Consider the following 21,360-nt stretch of genomic DNA (forward strand, 5'->3'; position numbering starts at 1 on the left):
ACGCTCAACTTTTGCATTTGTTTTAGTCCTTCTCAAAGGTGTGTATGCATATAAAGAGACAAGGGGCTCCAGATACTACAAATAAACTGTTCTGTGCATATTTTTTCTATGTTGTCACTTTTAAGGTTTCTGAAATTACTTGCAGAGACTTGAATTTCTAAAAAGTCTTCACTATTTTCATGAACACACCTTGAAACAGCATGATTTTTCAGGACATCCTTCAGAAGTTCAGCATCCGCAAAATAAATTATCCTAAGAATTGCTCTAAGGCACTTATGTCTGACCGCAGGTCCTGCCGAGGAACTATACACTTCATAAAGGACACCGAATAACGTCTTAATGAAAGCCTTAGCCAGTTCCGGATCCTCTTTCATAAGCTGTGCTCGAGCATCATCCTTCTTTAACTCGGAATATCCACCTGTTGTAAAAAAAAATGGACAATCCTGAAGTGACAGACCTCAGAAACACAAGGAAGTAAACAACATAAAGCACGCAAGCTGCCGTGATTATCTGAAATGTTATTTTAAAAATTTGGTCATGTAACAAGTCAACTTATCTAATATGACTGACTAGGGTCTACAAAGATGCCACGAGCAGCGTTTAGACATAATGTAGCCAGCTCGAAAGAACAAGCCACCAGCACACTGTACCTCTTATTTTAATAATATATACTTAACAAAACACTAAGGATGTTCAGTGTTAGCCACCTAAACCACTGGTAAGAAACAGAGTTCAAGTAATGGACAGAGGGTACGTGACTAGAAGCTATGGAAACACAAGATGATCTGTTGCTCTCCTTAGGGGGAATAAAGTACAGGGGAAAGGAAACTGATGAAAAGTAAGCTCTAGATGAGGGGCTGGCAAAGTCTGGTCCAAAGGCCCAATGTGGCCCAGCACCTATTTTTGTACATCAAATCTTACCAGAACATAACCACGTGCGTTTGTTTACATGTTGTATATGGCTGCTTTGGAGTCACAACAGCAGTGTTGAGTACAGGGACCGTGCTGTCCAAAAGGTTGAAATATTTACTATCTGGCCCTTTCCAGAAAAAGTCTGCTGACCCCTGCATTCTAAACTAGAGCTGCAAAAGCAATAGATGGTATGTATCCCCAAGGACAAAGATAAATGTCAGAAACCTGAAAAAACAGTCAAATCATCTATTGGTCATTAGTTAAGAAGAGAACGTTCACGGGAAAGTATAATCTATAAGGTTGGAAAAACTAATCTGACAGGTGCAAGTGGATCTAGAGGTAAAAGAGGGAGAACAGGATCAGATAAAAAAAACTGCATGGGCCAATTCTCGCTGGAATTCCGGAACACAGCAAACCACACAGCAGAAAAATAATGCGGAGGATACCATTTCGGCAATCCTGGCTTATTCATCAATTAAAACACGATAGAAACAACAAGAAATTAATTACTCCTATGCAGCAGTCTTCAGCTTAATAAAGACACTCAATGAAACAATCACCGCAAATATTATTCACATGACAGTATCGTACTACTATTAACTCGAAAGGTACTTACTAGTGTTAGTATTGGCTAAGGGGTTAGGTTTTCTCTGAATGGCACGTGCTGTTCCCGTGTCCTCATTGATTTGCTGCATAGAATTAAAATCAATAGTATAAACTCGTCCCAGAGTGGACAAGCTTATCTCATCCTCACCGACCTGATGGGCTGCCTGAGAGCAAAGAGAGAGAAACCTTGAATATAAACATGGAGAAATTTATTAACTTAAGACACAGTGGGGAACCTTCATAAATGCTAACTTACAGATTTATCTGATCAGGTTTCAGACGGTGAAGTCAAAGAATATGGAAAATTTAATAGTGTGGATGTGACAACACTCATTTATTCAATAAATCATTTTTAATTAAACACAAATATACACCACAGGCCCTTTAAGGCCCCTGGAGTCATAAATAAATACAGACAAATTCCTGATGAAAGATCCAGTCATGGAGAATCAGTGACATGAAGATGATACCATTTGTATTAAGGAAGCTTTTAAGACATTGCTGATAGAAAAAAAAATCGTTATCCATAAAATCTTAGTATCTAATTTTTAGGTTAAAATGTTATTTACATCATGGATTCTTAGCAGCCCACCAACATCTTCTTTAAACAATATGCTCCTATCAAATTACCCTGAGATCAAAAGGCTTTCCATTTACATCATGCTCTAAGACTGAAAGGGCCACAACTGGACCTGAGAGAGCAATGCTTAGGCTGTGCATGCAGGCACTGTCCGAAAGAAAATGACACGCTTTGACACTACGTGCTTGACATAAGACAGCCAAAAGAAGTGACAGAATATTCATTTTTGTAACAGTCCGATGTATGGAATTCCTAGGTTAAGTGGAAGACAGGCCTCCAGGGAAGTATTAGAGAGTAAGCAAACAGGGAAAATGCAATTAATAAGAAAATGCTAAAAGAAGGCGGCTTAGCACCGACCACGTTAGACCATGGCCTGCTTACACACTAAGAGAACACACAGTGGACCCATCACACCTAAAAGCTGACTCAAAACTTGGATGTTTTCAGAAGAACTTCTGATTTGGTAACAGTGGTTTCAAAGTTGGTTTTCAAAAATTTGGTTTTAAAAACTAACAGGTAGAAGACATCTTTAAAGAATGTCTCTTCAAGAGTGATGCTCTATAAAGATTCAAACATCACAGGTCAAAATTGGGAAAGATAGTATGACTTAAAGGTATCTCACACACTGAAAGTATTAGTAAATGATGCATGGTACCCCAATTAATGCTGTGACCAACAGTTCTTACACAGGGCGATTTTCCGGACCTGAACATTTTTTGAAATATTCAATGCATACTTAACATGGAAGTAATGAAAAGAATAAAATCACACAAAAAATCTTCACAGGAAAACACTAAATATTTTTGGTGCACCTCTCTCCTTTGTATTATTCCTTTTTCTATTATTTTGCTGAGCTCCCCAAAGAGCCACAAAATTTGATTATTACGTGGTCATTTATCATATCCCATTTTATGTCACTTAAAATTTATCCCAATGGATTACATATGAGGCTAGTATGTATCAAAACCTACTTAACCATTTCACCTAGACTTTGATATGTAAGTTGTTTCCATGTTTTCGCTCTTTAGTAAGTGCTGAGAAACAGCTATTTGTATGCAAATCTTTGCTTATGGGAGGTTTTCTTCTGGGTAGGAGACGGAAGGGACTTTTAAACATTTGGCCTAACTCCTCCAATGTTTCCTTTCAGAGATGAGGAAACTATGGAACAAAGAACTTAAATTACTTGCTCCAAGTCAATCAGGTAGTTAGCAGCAGAAGCAGGACTAGAACATCATGTTTTCTGACCTGAACAGAAATGAGGACCTTGTTCTCAGGAGACAAAATGAGAGAATCTTGAGTTAATTCAAAAGCGAGCACATTGAAGTACACACATCCACCTCCCCACTCCATCCCTACACCCACTCTCCACCAAAATAAACATCTTTAAACGGTACGATGAAACTACTACCTCAATGATCCGGCTGTCAATCCTGTTATAGGGATGCCAAAGGCCACGGTCGTCACGCCACTGCCATATCGCACCATCCGTGTTCTGTGCATTTCCCTTCTTCAGCATGGTATCAACTGCAAAAATGCCTTCTTTTGGTAAACATGGCATAAGTTCGCTGAAAACAGAGGTGCAATTATTTTATTAAGTAGCTTCCTGAACTATGAAATGACAGACCTCTAAAGTGAAACACCCACCTATAAACCACAGTTACTACTGGCCCAATCCTTACCAAATCAGAGACGTCAGCTCGTACAGTTCTTGAGGGCTTCGTGGAACAAGATCAATCTGCTCCTGACAACTTCCATTAGAGGCACCGCACAGGAGGAAGTGAAGTGTTTCTGCAATATCTGTAAAACCAACAACAGAAACCAAAAGCTCATGAAAGTTAACGTAATATAGGTAATCATTCCCGGGGGGGGGGCAATCAGAATTATTTTCTTAAAGTCAACTATACATGAAAAAAAGTAAAATGAATTATTTTCTTACAAAACAATTACTACAGAAATTACAAGTCCAAATGAGTTATAATGAAAACTTAAAAAGAAATTTATGAAGATTTTAACAATTTCTTTCTAAAGACTTCAGTCTAGCGGTGCCTGGGTGGCTCAGTCAGTTAAGCGGCTAACTTCAGCTCAGCTGGGCTCCGTGCGGACAGCTCAGAGCCTGAGCCTGCTTCAGAGCCTGTGTCTCCCTCTCTCTCTGACCCTCCCCGCCTTGTGCTCTGTCTCTCTTTCTCTCAAAAACAAACAAAAAAAAAAAGAAAAAAGACTTCAGTCTCAAGTCCAGCTGTACATTTAATCACTAATCCACCCCCAGAGACTTGGGGAATTTTTAAATTTTGTGTTGCATTGAGGAACACAGTGCTTTGTGCAAAGGCACATTCAATGTACATTTTAATTCCCAATTCAAGTATATTCGTGTATTTGTCTTATACTGAAAACCCATGGTCAAACACGGTAAAACCTGTATGTTACAAGCATCTGAATGTTACCATACTGTGATCAGGAAGTAATTACTTACAAGACAAGCATGCCAACTTAATGCAAAGATCGTTAACATATCCTCTACCCTAAGTTTCCATTCTCAGAAGACATCAGTTTATAGAGTGATTGATCTGCATGAAAACCAGTCTGATGTACGGACGCTGTGACATGAGGAAGCCCCCATTATCCATACAGGTTTAGTCATTCAAATAACTAAAAGTAACAAAGCTAGGTCTTTGTTCGTTGTGGCTGTTTCCGCAAATACCATACTATCCGTGTGCAAAATGTAAATGTTTCATTGAAATGTTTTATGTCACGTAAGTTCAAAAAATGTTATCAAAGAAAGTAAGTATTCACTACTGATTTGGGCAGAGTGTGGATACTTAAATTGCTGCCCCACAGAAATTTCACTGACAGTGATTAGAAATATTCTAAATTTCTTGGGGTGGCTCAGCAGGTTAAGCATCCAGCGCTTGATTTCAGCTCAGGTCATGATCTCACGGTTTGTGAATTTGAGCCCCCACATCGGGCTCTGTGCTGACAGTGCAAAGCGTAGTTAGGATCCTCTCTCTCCCTGTCTCTCTGCCCGTCCTCTGCTTAAAGCTCTCTCTCTCAAGAATACATATAAATTAAAAAAAAATATTTTAAGTTTTTTGAAAAACTGCAGTTTTGCCAACTTTCCTAAGAAATGCGAATTCACGGCAATGTTACATTATAAGGACTCCTTAATTTTTTGAGAGATAAGAGGGTGACAAAATTTTTCCTTTGTGTTACTGCCGAACGAAGAAAACAAAGGTCTAGTGGCGTCCACGTGATAAATGTGTGGCAAATTTCATGGAGTATGCCAAAGGGTGAAAATATTCATCATGAGGAAAAAAAATTCAACATGGTAAAGCAAACAAGTCAGTGAGCAACTTCCCAAACTGGTTTTAGGGAAATGCTGTGCACCACATGGTAACAAGAAATAATCTGCACTCAAACTTCAGGAAAGAGGGGAGATTCAAAGGGCTCCTAGGGATTTTAACAAGCAAAATGCACTGTGATGATTAAAGAAAAAGCTAAACCTTTCCTCAGCTTCTCACTTTGGTTATGACACGAGCTGTGCAGTTTTCTCTCGAATACCAGGTTTGGGAGTGATTCACTGCATTAAGAGGAATCTTTTCAATAGAACACCTCAACAACACTATTTTTCTGCAAAATCCTGGGCCAATGTGCTTACTCACAAGAAATGTGACTAAATATAAAACTGACCCCCCCCCCCCAAAATAGTATTATGTGACATATCTGAGGCAGTGACAACAAAGGCTATTTTGTCAGTGAATACCATCACCGCGGTGATGTCCTCAGAGATTAGAAGCACGAAATTACCCACTATAATACACACTCCATACAAATGTGACCACTACTCTCCTAGCAATAACCCTAACATACAGACGCTTTCTGAGGCCCACTGTCTTCTGACATTAACCTGGGGAATCGAAGGTTTCTGAGACAGAAGCAATGGCAACACAGCAGTGCAGGGAAACTATATTTATAGATAAGGTTGAGAAAGGTTTAGAAAATACTAAAGCAGCAAAGATGAGAGATTCAACTGTGTAAAGAAGTTCCGAATTTTTGAGGGAGTAAAGCACTGTGAAATCAGATAAGGAAAAACTCTAATGGGGGCAGAAAGGACCACCTAGAAGCGGAAGACAAGCAGTTACTGGTAACATAAAATTCAGAATTCTCCCAATGAAGCGTCACTACATCATTGATATTGTAGAGAAGGCAATGATCTTGCACCTTTAGCCCTTGAATCACCTAGGATAAAATTTTAATATACTACATACCCAAACAATTGTATGTAAGAAGCACTACTATGTTGTTCCCACACAAATTTATTATATAGCAAAACCTTGCTTTGTGAGCATAATTTGTTCCAGAAACATGCTTAATCCAAAGCACTTGAATATCAAAGCGAATTTCAAGAACCGTTAGCTTAGCTGTGATCACGTGATGTTCGGCGACATGTACTAACTACTTGTACTGCAAGACGTCGCTCATTTATCAAGTTAAAATGTTAGAAATGTTTGCTCATCTTGCAGAACACTCGCAGAACAAGTTACTTGCAATCTAAGGATTTGCTGCGTCACGTTAACATTTTTCTTCCTTTACTACCCAGTGTCTGAGCTATTAGCAAGCTCTTCTACTTGCTTATATTGACTTTACTTAATAAACATTTAAAAAAAAAAACAAAACAACCACCTCTCTCGCCTACAGCAGGTAAATAAAGTAGCACTTACTTTGCTTCATAAGTTGAACAGCTAAAGTCGGACAGTTGGAACACATCAGAGAAAACATGCGAACCACCATTATAAACATCCCAGAACTTAAAATTGGTGGGGTCACTACCAGTAGCTGTTGAACATTTGTAAGCAGATCTTTGGAGGCAACCTGCTGGAGTAAATTCTTCACAAACAGAAGGAAAAAAGATACTATTATATTGTGATTCAGCAATTTAACCTTTTCACAAAAATACCACCAAAGACTACATGCTCACCTCCTCATGTTGGAAGTTGTCCACCAGACGTGCAAAACAAAGGCAAGTGCTTTCAACCGACTTTTTGTCCTATTTTTTTAATAAAAGAAAAAAGTTTGTTAATAGAAAACTATCTCATATTATTACCTAATTTTCTTCCTATCCCCAAATTCTTCAAGGCCAGCCCAATTAGATGGGCTCTGAAAACCCAATGAGCCTTTATAATAAGCAAGGTACAATCAGTAACACCATGATTTCAAAGCAAAGAGAATCACACTGAGAGAGCTTCTCTCCTCCGTTAAGGCCCCAAGAGATAAGAGAAAATATATAGAAAGGAAGGAACAACTTTTGTGCTTCTGCTAACTTAATACCTAAACACAAATTATAATAAAGATACCACTCTAAAAAAGCATTCCCCATAGAAAGGTTTAAAACATATATACACTAAAAAGTTGGAAACAGTTCAGTATACAAGCATGAACCAGAGGTTTACTGATGATGTGCGAAACCAGGTGTAGATTTGTTGTATTCACTATGAAAATAATCTAGAAAAACTAGTGCAGTGGCCTCATTCAGAAAACATATGATATGTCCTTATTAGAATGGGAAGAATAACTTAGCAGCTAAACAAGTGTTTTGATACTGCTATTTTTTCTTCCTATCGATAAAGGGGCTTCAGATATGAAAACCGGACATGCTTGTATAAAAGAATAACTCTGGTGTTATAGAAGCCCTATGCCTCACCATCAGTACTTCAGTCTAGACAGAGTGCTACAAATAACAGAGACCAACTATTAAACTTCTCTGATTCTCACATTTATTTCCAAAGTAAGATACTGAAATCACAGCCAACCCAAGAATATACTTCTATCCCTGATAAGCACAGGCCATCTCAGCCTAAGTTTTAACATTAAAGAAACAACGAATGGCCCGATTTGTGTCTTGATCATCTTAGAAGCAAAACATCTCAGAGTGACTCAATCATTATTTTATCTATCTTATATAAAGCCCTTATTTAGCATATTCTCTACCTAATTTTCCCAAAAAGATTTTAAACATATTTTGTAAAGGTGACTTAAAAGTCACATTTCCAAAAATCATTTTAGCAACAACACTTTAAAAAAATTGGTTTGCAGGGGCGCCTGGGTGGCTCAGTCGGTTGAGCGTCCGACTTCGGCTCAGGTCATGATCTCGTGGTCTGTGGTTTCGTGCCCCGAGTCAGGCTCTGTGCTGACAGCTCAGAGCCTGCAGCCTGCTTCAGATTCTGTGTCTCGCCCTCTCTCTGCCCCTCCCCTGCTCATGCTCTGTCTCTGTCTCTCTCTCTGTCAAAAATAAACAAACATTAAAAAGAATTAAAAAAAAATTGATTTGCATTAAAAAAATTTTTTTTTTGATTTCCCCACAATGAAGCTTAACTCACGGTCCTCCACACCAGGGTCTCCTGCTTCTCATCCTCCATCACCAGGCCCACCACTTCCATCTCCCAAATAATGGGTCCTGCTCTTCCCCAACCTCACACAGCCACAGACTGCATTTTTTTTCCCAGTTCATTTCTATTTGGGACACAGTCTCTTCTCACCTCCGATCTGAGCCCATAACTTCCTAGTCTTTCCTGAGTAACCCAATGCCTTACAGGCGAGATGATCGCTCCGAAAGGAAACTCTGATTTTATCACCAAAGAAACACTCAATGTTTGCTGAAATAACCATTCCATCCCTTAAAGTCAAAATACCTGAAGACATCAAGCATATGAAATGCTGGTCATTTGGGTAAGTCCACCAAACTGTATAACCAGCCTAACGTGGTACGTGACTGGAAAGCATAGAGGAAAGAAACATGGATCAGAGTATTTCCAATTTATCTATCCAGTTGGAAGAGTGAAAGCCCTAGATGAAAGTGGCATTTTAAAAGACATAGTAAAAACATGTTATGACACACAAAACAGATTCATGTTTTACCTGATGGGTTAGCCTTTGGGTGAGCAATGGGAGGGAATCTGCCACAAAATGAAATTCATCCGGCGTGATACTCTGGCAGCAATTGGCGGCGATCGCTAGTGCATTTCTTTGGGCATTTATGCTGAAGAACTCTAGATACAGCAAGCAGTCCGCCAAACCACCCTAAAACACAGAAAAACGTTCAAGTGAAGAAATGCCCTCTAACAGCAACTAAACAAACAAACAAACAAAACTACTAAGAAGTCTAACACATCACTTTGGAAACATCATGCGTACCTTACAGAGATTGCAATCTAGGAGCTAGGACAAATGTGGATCTAAGATCCCCCTTGAAACGAAATACAGTCCTTGGGTGGCAACACCTACCGCCTGTAGAATGGCTTTACTGTGTCTGCGTGATAACATCTCCAAGGCGGTCAAGGCCTGCTCTGCCACATCAATACACTGAATAACCTGCAGCTGGGAACATAAAAATAGGTAACTTAAGCCCATCATTCAAGCTCTTTTCTAGTCGCTTATCTTCTACACGAATAAACAGTTATTTTCTCTAATTTCCATCAATCTGTATACTGCCTCTGACATGAAACCCACCATAGAAAACCAGTGATTTATGAGCTTAAGCTATAACATACAGTCATTATGGTTTCCTTCCGACTACCTTGCTCTGTTTTAGGACACAGAAAAATAGGTTTTCCATAGACAGTAAGCTAAACCCAATGAAAGGACTTGAAATCTTCAGATTTACAATAAATGAGTGGTTTTATGTAACACATTTTAAAAGTTAGCTTTTACGTTTTATATCCTATTCCAAGGTTATCAGACAATGCAAATTTTATTATGCATTAAAAAAGAAAGAGGCCCTTAAAACAGACCAAAAACACAACCTACCACAGGCCACATGAAAAAATTTCCTTTCTCCACTGACTCACTTTATGACCTTGAACAAGGCACTTTGTCTGTCTCAGCCTTCTCAGCTGTAAAATGAGGGTATAAATAGCTATCAACCTCATTGGGATATTTTCTAGAATGAGATTATTTTAATTAAGTGCTTGAAGTTCTTCTCTGAAAGATTTTATAGTAATGTGGTAAACTGCTTCCATTAAAAATTATAAAGCTGAAATGATTCTATGAAATGCTTTATTAGCATCAACTTTAAACTACTGGTCTGCTAAACATAAAATATTTTTCTGGAATCTTGGCTAAAAAATATACTTTGACTAGAAAATAGACACTAAAAAAAATGTCCTTTAAGGTGGCCTTACAATGTGATGTACCACTTTAGAATTTAGAAGTCAAGAGTCCTCGACTGGATTCCCCTACACCTGCTACCGAACGAGCTGAGCAAAAGCAGGATTACCTTTTCTAAGAAGACGGGAATTGCATCTACGACAACAGCAGATGATCGAGGAAGTGCTTCCATCATGTATGTTAAGGCTCGACAAGCATGGTTCATCTGGAAAACAAGAAGGCACTTTTACTCAATGAGAACCCAAAATTTAAATTTGGGATATTCAAAATATACCACATACTTACAATATCGAAATTATGTTCCATCTGCAGTAATGTTATCTGTTAAAAAAGATAACAAAGTGTTAGAAGCTATCTATATTCTTAGAGGAAAGCCCTAGAAGAACGGTTTCTTCCTCTATGTCAACAGAAATGGAAAGTATCGTTCAAGACTTTTATCATACAAAAATAACATCAAGATAAAACCTAGCACACACACAAGAAATTATTTATATTAAGGATGGCATGACTCACAGACTATAGAGCTCACTTCAGAACTCTGCTAGATGATCATCCCCTTTCATGATCCAGGTCAAAAAGAAAGCTTTCTTGTCACCTATAACCAACTACTCTGGTTACCTCCAGCCCCCCTTCAGAATCCCAGGCATCAATAAATACTTAATACATAAACAAACAGACCGGCAATGCACTGATGTTTGTGAACAGCTGTCAGTACAGAGTCAAGGCCAATGCTTCATCTCTTGTAAATAAGCTTCTCTACAAGTTGAACCAAACACCATTTAACTCAGCTGTAATATGCACAGTAGTATAGAATCTAAACACAAAATTGATCACATCAGAAACAAATTATGCACTAATTAAAACCCAAGTTAATGTAATTATTCTACAAATACAGGAGAGAATCTAAATATTTTATTTACTTTCTCTTGTGGAAACGTCCTTAAGCAAATTTCAGCCATGTTTTTCAAAGGTGGGAATACCCCTATACAGAAGTATATATGTATATATGTAAATTGTCCATCCTCCTGAAGCAGCCAAAGCTACCAAAGAAATTTCCTATTTGGGGAAGCAATCTGTCATGGTCTTCTAGTTCTAAATGGAAAAATTTTAATGCGTAGAATTTAAGCTATAAAGTACCTTTCAATTAAATTATTTAATAATGGACGTGAGATATTCTAATACAATATTCATTTCATAGGAGTGCCTTCTCAGCTTTTAATTATGCTGGGTAAGGTATACACACATACTAAAGGACCTGATAACTTTTTGTTAAAACACACACACAAACACATACACACATGCCCCATTTTGGGGTTCAGTGGCACTCAAAACCATCCACAATCAGTCATCTAAAACACCCACTGTAAACTGAAAGGGGTTGTTAACGTTAACAAGAAAAGAAACAAGTTCTTCAATTCTTAAGGTAGAATGAACCTTACAGACCATGTTTGGGAAAAACTGCTATAGATTCCTCATCACCAAAAATGACTACAGTCACACAAGTGAATGGTGACAGATGGATATATAATCACAATATTCAATTATGATACAAGATAATTCTGGCCAATTCATTAACAGCAGTCAGTATTAATAGCAAGAGCTGACTTGTGCAGGCCTACTGAGCACTCAAATCTAATCAACAACTAAGAAATTAAGTAAATTACATTATGTGCCAACATCTGTGCCTAGATTTAATAGCCTCTTTATCCAACTAATAAAAACTGCATTTTAGGTAACATAAGATAAACCTAGCTCTTTGTGGTTATTTTGTAACGAGCCGGGAAATGAGTGGGGTGAGTGTGAATATTAACAGAGGCAAAATGTAAAGACAGAAAAATAAATACTGCTTTCATTACACATTCAGAAATCAACATTCCAGCCTTCAACAGAATGGCACTGGTAATATTTAAATGCTAGTGTCCATTACCCAGAGGTCTGTGTGGCAGAAGGTAAAGAAACCGGCCCATCCTTTATCACCCCTGCCAGAGCGGAGCCACCCAACAAGAACAGACAAAACAAAGACCATGTCACCCTGTGTTTCAATGAGCTCATTCAACTGCCCCCACGATTTGATAATGTGATCAAATGGGGCGATCCCATATCAACCAAATTTCCGTCAACAAGACTTAACATGATACTTATTTTTAACTTCCAAGGTAAAATATGCTGAGTGTGTTCATGATATTTATGTTAGTCTTTTAGTCGACTTAAATTTTAATTTTCAATTATAGCCAAGTGTTCTCATCTTGAACTCAGAAAACTACCAAGCCACTATTTAAGACTCAGGGGCACATATTTAGTAGTGGCAATTTCTCTTCCTGTTGTTTTCCATTAAAAAGCTTAAGTGATTAAGATGTTAATAAAATTTTAAACATCAACTCACAACCGTGTTGAAAAGTCACCAGATTTTTTTGTTTTGTTTCTTTGATTTTTGCTTAACGTAACACCTAACCTGGAAGGATTCACTTGGTATTCTGGCTTGAATGCTCTGCCATTGCATACAATTATCAAATATGAAACCTTTGTGACCCACAAAGCCAGCCCACAAGCGAGCCGTTTAGTACTGCGTATGTATCACCAGTTTAAAAGAGAAAGCGTGTCAATTTTGGCGCAGTAAGTCTAGGTCCTACCCGATGGGACAAACAACTGGAAATTGAAGACCAGTCATTTACGTATCAAAGATGGGTAACTACTTACAAAGAAGTAGTTTAGCAGATGTACTGATTCATTATTACAATCAGTCACGAGATCTCTAAGCATGAAGCCACAATCCGCTCTTAGTTCTACCGTATTTTAAAATTCACAATGACACTAATCGTGCTTTCACGGTAGCATCCAGAGAACAACTAAGGTAGAAAGAGGGGGGAAGTCTCTTACCAAAGCAGGAACGACACTCTTGACGGGAAACCCTCCCAGCGTCTCTTCATTTCCCATGACCAATAACTGACACATTTCGATAACCGCCTGGAGTTGCTGGCTTTCATCACTCGCCTGCAGTCCTTGCAGAAGCTGCTGGGCCTTAGAGCCTTCACAGGAAAGAAAACCGTCATTTTCAAACATGCAAGGAAACGGTTCCTAGGTATAAGGTGGGACTCTACGTGGTAGCTGGCTGCTTGTCTTCTTTGGATCCCCATGAAAGGCTGGATCTATTCCAGCGCTAACACAGGGTGCTGATACTTCAAGGCAGAATTAAATGAGTTGGATTTAGTCTACCTTAAAGTGATCTCACGGTATTTACAGATTTTTGTCTTTTAATTTTCCTTTTAAAATCAGACAAGCTGACTGGCTCTTACTAGCTGAAACAAAAAAATGGTATCTGTGAGATGAATATAAATTGTTACCTTTAACATGTATTTTTTTTATAAAACCTGTTAAGTTTATTTATTTATTTTTAGAGAGAGAGAGAGAGAGTGAGCGAGCGAGCAGGGGAGGGGCAGAGAGAAGGAGAGAGAGAGATCCCAAGCCGACTCCGTGCTGTCAGCGCAGCAAGGCCCGACGTGGGCCTTGATCCCACAAACCCCAAGATCATGACCTGAGCCGGAATCAAGAGCCAGACACTTAACCGAGGGAGCCACCCAGGCGCCCGTGCGATGTCCTGTCTTAAAAGGAAATGCCGCATACCTCTAAAGACCTGGTCAGCATAAATGGAATCCAGGTTAACAGAGGGCAAGAAAATAAAGACAAACGGAGCGATGCATCTAAGGAAAGAGATTGCAGAGAATGAAGTAGTTCTAAAAACAGGAAAAGACTGGGTTTTTCACCTCCTCTCATTCCCAGTGCAGATGCTGCCATTAGAGTGCGAGAGAGTACTTTCACTTTTAAGGCTCAAATCCATTGCCCAAACAAATGAAAAACACTAAGATTCAGCCACCACAGAGAAAGACTTGTCAGTGAACTGGATAACATACTCAAAAATAAAGTGTGTTTCAAATTTTCACGAACATCTTCCTACTTGTGAGCATGGTTAACTCGATTAATGCTAACTAAATTATAACTGATGCTACTTCAGGCCCCTTCTCTTCCTATACCTTTTCAAGTTGTTTGTGTATGGGATTTTTCCACTCCTGTATTATTAATGAAATGGCTTAGAAATGGCACACATTTGGAAACTGTCCAATGAATGTGGAATTCACATGAAAACCAAAGTTTCTTTAAAACTGAATTAAGTTACAGTGATCTTCCTGGATGGCACAGCCTTTCAAAGGGACACATGGTGATCCTTGAAAGATTTATTTTTCTCTATCGTGTAAGGCTGTGGCTAGTGAACTGGACAACTATTACTGCCTACATAACTTTAACATAACTAAGAGTCAACCCAACTACAGACCGCAAGAAAGTCAAATTCATATGGCTTGCCATCTCTAAACTTTTCCAAATAACGTCAGTTCCAGTTAGAGCAGGCTAATCATTTCTGAGTGGAAATGTGAAAGGCCAAACAAATGAATGGAAAGTAAACTAATGAAAACAAAAGAATCCTCAGTGGCTTCTAGATTTGCTTTTCAAGGATGAAACAGCTCATAAAAGTATACACTAATAGCACAACCACCTAAAATAGGAAAAACTGACACATGCCACTGGATGCCTTATCAACACAGATGTCTTATCAACACTGGATGTCTAGGACATAGATGACGTTAGCATGATCAAAATCATCATCAATAACCACTGAACCTTTAGGATGTTCCTAAAAAGACCCTAAACCAAACCAAAAATGACAATAAAAGGCCAAAGCTATCATTTATGCTCTGATCAATTTTGGTTTTAGAACCTCTTTGTACTCTTAAAAATTGCTGAAGAGCCCCAAAGCACTCTTGTTTATGTGGTTTATATCTGCTGATATTTATAAATATGTTTGGAATTAAAAGAGAAAATTTTTAACTATTTGTTAAATCATTACATATTAATATAAACAAAATTTGTGTGAAAACCACCATACTTTCTAAAACAAAAAAAATTCAGAGATGACTACGTTTTCTGTTGCAAATCATTTAAAGGTCAAGATTACAAAAAGAACAAAACAAAACAAAAAAAAACTAGCAACAACAACAAAACCAGCGGTATGACCACCTCTGCATCTACTGTCAATCTGTGGCAACACTGTTTGAGATGAAGAATGTGGAGAACATGGGCCCCAGTTTTCACAGACTATTAAAAAGACATGTACTTACTGGTAAAGACAATACAGTTAATAACTTTGCTTAGCAAGGGCATCCTCATGTAAAAAAATGGAGTTATTTTACTAGGAGCCTATGGTATTGAAAACTACAGTGACTGTTCGTGCAGTTTGGAGCCACTGCTTTGATTCTTTCAATCAAGCACCGACACTTTTACCTACCACAGCTTTTGCACCAACAACATCAACAAAATTCAAACGTGAAACAAAGGAGAAGAGGCAACACCTCAGCAATTATTACTAGAGTTCTGGCCTATGGATTCAACGTTAGGGTTTCAGGAACAGCCAGCAATCCACAGACGCACACTTTAAGAACCACCATCACAGATCAGGGTTGGTAGGCAAACATTTTTTATAAAGAGCCAGATATTAATATTTTCGACTTTGCAAGCCATAGGGTCTCTGCTGCAACTATTCAACCCGAGCACAAAGGCAAAAAGAGACAATACGTAAACAGATAAGCATGGCTGTCTGTATTCCAATAAAACTTTACGTACACTAGAATTTGATTTTCATTGAATTTTCACGTGTCAGAAAATATTACTTTTGAAAGTTTTTCAGCCATTTAAAAATATAAACATCATTTTTATTAGTTCACAGACTCTATAAAACCAAGCAGGAGGCTGAATTTGGCCACTGGGCAGCAGTCTGCCAACTGCTGATACGGATGGAGAGAACCCATAGTACTGCTGGGAGTCACAGGAAGCTGATGTTTCCAACTGCATTGGTCCCACCGGACATGTGCTCAGTTCTAGAGCTGTGAAGAGGGCTAGGGATGAATCAGAAGTTTTGGTAAGACAGAACAAAACCTCGTGCATTCTCATGGTGCTCCAGAAGACAAAAGTCCCTACAGAGGGAGGAGGCCTGCCTCAAATATGTACAGTCAGTAGGCCCTACCCCCCAAAACATCTACAATATTTTCAAATTGCATAATGAATGAAGTCTCAGTCAACAGAGACCTGCAAGGTTCTCAATCAACACCGCGGGAGGGTCACAACATAACAAACAGGGATGAGCCAGAGGTGTAACGAGTCATACAAAAATTGCAATTCTAGTCAAAACAAGCTAATGCCCTGAAGGGAACAAACTGATTAGCACGTGACCCTTAATATTTAAATACAGAAAAGGGGAAACCTTTACAGTAGAAAACCTCACTTGGGGTCTCTCCAGTTCTTCTATACAAAATGTCTAGCACATAAATAACTACTAGACACATGAAGAGGCAGGAAAATGTGACAGATAATCAAGAGAGAAAAAAATGGAAACAGACCAACATCATTAGAATTTGAAAAGTTTTTTTTTTTAACTTTTTTAATGTTTTAAATTCATTTCTGAGAAAGAGAGACAGAGTATGAGCGGGGGAGAACAGAGAAAGGGAGACACAGAATCTGAAGCAGGCTCCACGCTCTGAGCTGTCGGCACAGAGTATGACATGAGGCTTGAACTCACGAACCGTGAGATCATGACCTGAGCTGCTGTTTTGGACCCTTAATTGATGAGCCACCCAGGTGCCCCTAATTTGAAAAGTATTTTATGACACACATAACCAAAACTGCAAATATAACCAAAGATAGACAACATGAATAAGAATGTAAAGCATTTAATAGAAAACCAGAATCTACAAAACAAAATCAAGTTATCTGTCCAGAAGTGGAAAATATCTGAAATTAAAAACTCATTGGTGGGTTTACCAAAAGATTAAAGATTTCAGCAGAAAAAAGAATTAGTGAAATCTGAAAACTGATCAATAGAAAGTTTTCAAACTGGACAAAAGGGAAAAAAAATAATAAAGTAAAATAGAGCCAGAGAAACATGCTGGATGAAGCCCAAAGTCTGAACATGTATGATCTTGATACTCCCAGAAGGAAAGAAAGAGGAATATATGAAGAGATCATGAGATAAGAGAAGCAGTTATTTCATGAGATAATGGCCAAGAATTTTCCAAACTGATGAAAGGTATCAAGCTCACAGACTCAAATGCTCAGTCAAACCTAAGCAAATTAAAAATAAGTCACTAGGCTGAATACAAACTATTAAAAATTAATACTAATTTGAAAAAAACAAATCTTAAAAGCCAGAAGAAAAAAGACATTGCCTCGAAAGGGCATCAGTAAGACTTTTAAATAGCAACTATGGAAACCAGAAGACATTACAAAGTGCTAAATGAGAATTTTATAGCTGGGGAAAATATATTTTCAAAATTAAGGCAAATCAAGGATTTCTCAAAAGCAGAGAAAAATCATTACTAGCAGTCATTCACCACATCAAAAAAAGTTCTTCAGGCTGAAGGGAAACAATTCTGATTAGAAGAGAGGAACTGTAGGAGGGAATTAAGAGCACTGAAAATGTATATGGACAAAGGAATATGGATGATCTACAACAAAAATTAGGTCTTACTGTGTTTACTAACACATGTATAAGCATAACAAATTAAAACAATAGCATAGAGGATGGCAGGAGGTAAAAAGAGCAAAGGTGTTGTACTCCTTACATTGTCTGGAATGTGGTAAAGTATTAATATAAGGTTGGCTATAATAAACCAAGGACACACATTAACATCTCTACAGTAACCACTAACCGAGGTCTACAAGGATATATAACTAAAAGGTTAGAAGAAAAAAAGAAAATGACACCACGTTCTTTGTTAAAGAAATACAAAAAGGTACAACTTCAAAAAAGGCTGATTTACAATAATCTATCCTAAAGATGACGCAGGAAAAAATACAAAAGCTGTGTTTTACTACTGCCATACAAGGAAGACTGGAAATGACCTGAATGTCCAACAGAGGACATGCTAAATAAACTTCAGCCCCACGGCGGAGCACTATGCAGCAGCTATAGAAAGTGAACCCCAAAATATTGTTAAGAGCAACATAAAGCGTATAAAGTTTACTACTCTTATCTTAAAAAGGCAGCACGTGTGTGGAATAGATAATATGAATTTGTTTTTGTTTTCTAAAGTAAATAACAGAAGGACAAGCCATAAAATTAACAAAGGTTATTTGTGTGGGAGGAGGAAGCAAGGCAAAGGGAATCGCAAAAGATGTTAAGACGTCTCTAAACATACCTTATTAATAATTTGACTTTTTAAAGCATGTGAACATCCCATAAGTACAAAATTGAAGTTAAAACTTAAAAGCAATCTCTAAGAGTTAAAAGCAACACAAAGCAAATGAACCAAACCAATGTGGCAGCCTGAATATAGAAGCAATCATTTCAAATTACTTTGAAATCCAAAAATCTGACCACGAAGTGAGTCCCAACAAACACCATTAAGAAAAACCGTTCAAGGGGCGCCTGGGTGGCGCAGTCAGTTAAGCGTCCGACTTCAGCCAGGTCACGATCTCGCGGTCCGTGAGTTCGAGCCCCGCGTCGGGCTCTGGGCTGATGGCTCGGAGCCTGGAGCCTGTTTCCGATTCTGTGTCTCCCTCTCTCTCTGCCCCTCCCCCGTTCATGCTCTGTCTCTCTCTGTCCCAAAAATAAATAAACGTTGAAAAAAAAAAAAAATTTAAAAAAAAAAAAAAAAGAAAAACCGTTCAAAAATTAAAACATTCTCATTCATATTACTTTTGGTGTGACGCTGAAGTTTGTACTGTAGGAGAAAGTAAACAGAGGACTATGATATTATCACTGGGAACTGGAATTTGTGGCATGGGAGATACACGATAAAGGTAAATAAAAATCTTGCAGCCCTAAAATTTGAATTGGCATTAAAAGTAGGAACTCCTTATTTTTATTTTAAAAGATAAAATACAATTATTTTCTAGGTTTGTTCATTACAAGCATCCAATAACAAAGATCACCCAGGTATAAACGAATATACCTACACTCTAGGCAATGGGCTCTAAATACTATTTCATGTAAAAGAAACCAGGGTGTTCTGAAAAAATCCCTAATTTCAGATATTTGGGGTGGGGGCGGTGCCTGACATATCAGAGAGGAAGGAAATTAACAAAAACTACTGGGATCAAATCAAAAAGATTCAGAAGCCAACCTAAAAAAGATCCCATTGCCCAATGTGACAATTTAATCAGTAAAAATCACAGAAATGTCTAAAAACATGTCTGCACTTGACAGTGATATTTAAAACCACAATGGCACTTTGGAGGAAGCAAAAACCAACTACTTTCCAAACTGGTAAATAAAGGCGAGAAAACCACTTTTCCTGTTACTCTTCTGTGTAGCAGAATAGAAGGGAGATACTCTTAATAGATTTCTACTTAAAAATCACCTCTTTTACTTCTAATAAATGAAGTCTGGTCATGAGATGTGAGGTACCATCATTTTATACTCCCTGTCATCTAGACACTGAGTTTTGATGGCAGAAGAGACAATCAGACTTTAAGGTACCTCCTCGTATTAGAACCCACTACCACTTCAGCAGTCTTTCCCCACCAAGGGACTAAAGAAAGAATCAAACTTCAATCTGAAAAATCCTCTGGATCCAACTGCCAGTTTATAGAGAAACACACTGATGATATTCAACAGATGGAAACTTGACACCCATCAGATGGTAATTATTAAAGGAATCACTAGTTTGATTTTTTGGGTATGATAATGATAATCTGGGAGTGTGTATGTGTGTTTTAAGGGGCATTACCTTGAGCTACATGATAAAATGTTTATAGGTAATATTATATAATGTCTGGGATTCATTTCAAACAATGTGGGAGAAGGGAATGTGGGGAAGGGTAAAGACAAAGACTGGCCGTGGAGTAGGCAGTGCTGAAGCTGGGTCACAGGCCTGGGGGGACAACACTTCTTTCTACTCTGGTTCTAATCTATGGCCCACATTAATTTCATATGCAATGGTCAACCCTTAAGATACTTTATTGTTTGAGATACTTTATTGTTAATACTCTCAGGCAGCCCTGCAATATGTTTTCTTCCTAGCCTTCTCTAAGAAACAAATGAAGTGGCAAAATAAATGAATCAAAATTTCTCTCAAGAGAAAAAAAAAAAGAAGACAAAGAAGAAGAACTTAAACACACTAACTAATGGCAATGTACAGATCACATTTTGGTCCCGATTCAAACAAAAATTTTAACTGGATTTCTGAGAGGCCTAGAGCATTTGCACTCTAAACAGGCATTTAATAAAAGTAAGGATTCCTCTTCACAGGACCACAACACTGTCTAAAAACTTTTGTCCTTATAGTTACAAATTCAATGACATGCAAATGAAATGGTGCCTAGGACTGCCTGAAAAAGGATTTGAGAGAAAGGTTGAGGATGTAACTGAAACAACAGTTGCTGTGGACTGGTAATTGTTGATGGGTTCATGGTTCATGGAGGTTAGTCTACTACTATACCCTCAACTTTGGGGTGTATTTGATCATTTCTGTAATAAATATGTCCTTCCCCTTTCCTAAGGCCTTCAGTAGTTCCTAAGTACACGTACTGGGTTAAACCCCACACTGGCCCGAGGCCTGCCAAGCCCTACCTGACCTATCAAGTATCTACCCCTCATAGATTTCATCTTTTACAGCTTAACTCGTTCCGCAGGCCCCTCCTGCTATGTCTCCAACATGCCAAGCTAATTCCCACCTCTGGTGGCGCACTTCATCTCCCCTCAGACCCGTGTGGGGCTGGCTTCCTCACTTAAGGATCCACAAACTCACCCTGCCTCGGAGAAGGTTTCTCTAACCAGCCTACTGATATCCTCTCACCAGCCGACTTACATCCTTGTTTTGTTCTGTTTTCCTTCACTGCACTGATGCTATCTGAAATTTTTCTATAGGACAGCTGTCTTCCTCATTGTCAGGGTCACCCTCTAGCATGGAAGCTCCATATGGGAAAAACTCTGTATATTATCCTGTTTATGATTCAGGACAATCCCAGTACCTAATAAATGACACTAAATCAAAATCCTCACTCAGAAGTTCGTGAGAACTTTGCAAAAGGGCACATTATCTGAGAGCTGAGTGTCAGGG

General features: G+C 38.4%; 1 protein-coding gene across 43 annotated transcripts in view; it reads right to left on the bottom strand.

The window, feature by feature from the left end:
* Positions 1-21,360, bottom strand: part of TRIP12 (thyroid hormone receptor interactor 12) — a 139,894-nt gene that overhangs the window by 35,594 nt on the left and 82,940 nt on the right. For 15 of the 43 annotated variants that reach the window (XM_045481596.1, XM_045481617.1, XM_045481616.1 and 12 more), the window contains 11 exons: positions 13,133-13,281; positions 10,541-10,576; positions 10,365-10,460; positions 9,374-9,466; positions 9,008-9,169; positions 7,071-7,139; positions 6,814-6,979; positions 3,778-3,895; positions 3,507-3,663; positions 1,529-1,682; positions 190-418 (listed from right to left, as the gene is read on the bottom strand). In XM_045481596.1, the coding sequence (XP_045337552.1) occupies positions 190-418; positions 1,529-1,682; positions 3,507-3,663; positions 3,778-3,895; positions 6,814-6,979; positions 7,071-7,139; positions 9,008-9,169; positions 9,374-9,466; positions 10,365-10,460; positions 10,541-10,576; positions 13,133-13,281 (1,429 nt within the window). Of the gene's footprint in view, positions 1-189; positions 419-1,528; positions 1,683-3,503; positions 3,664-3,777; positions 3,896-6,813; positions 6,980-7,070; positions 7,140-9,007; positions 9,170-9,373; positions 9,467-10,364; positions 10,461-10,540; positions 10,577-13,132; positions 13,282-21,360 lie in introns of all 43 variants that reach the window. The other 28 variants (XM_045481618.1, XM_045481588.1, XM_045481624.1 and 25 more) reach the window with 3 other exon arrangements.

This window comes from Leopardus geoffroyi, chromosome C1 (assembly GCF_018350155.1).
Source record: "Leopardus geoffroyi isolate Oge1 chromosome C1, O.geoffroyi_Oge1_pat1.0, whole genome shotgun sequence".
Lineage (NCBI taxonomy): Eukaryota > Metazoa > Chordata > Mammalia > Carnivora > Felidae > Leopardus > Leopardus geoffroyi.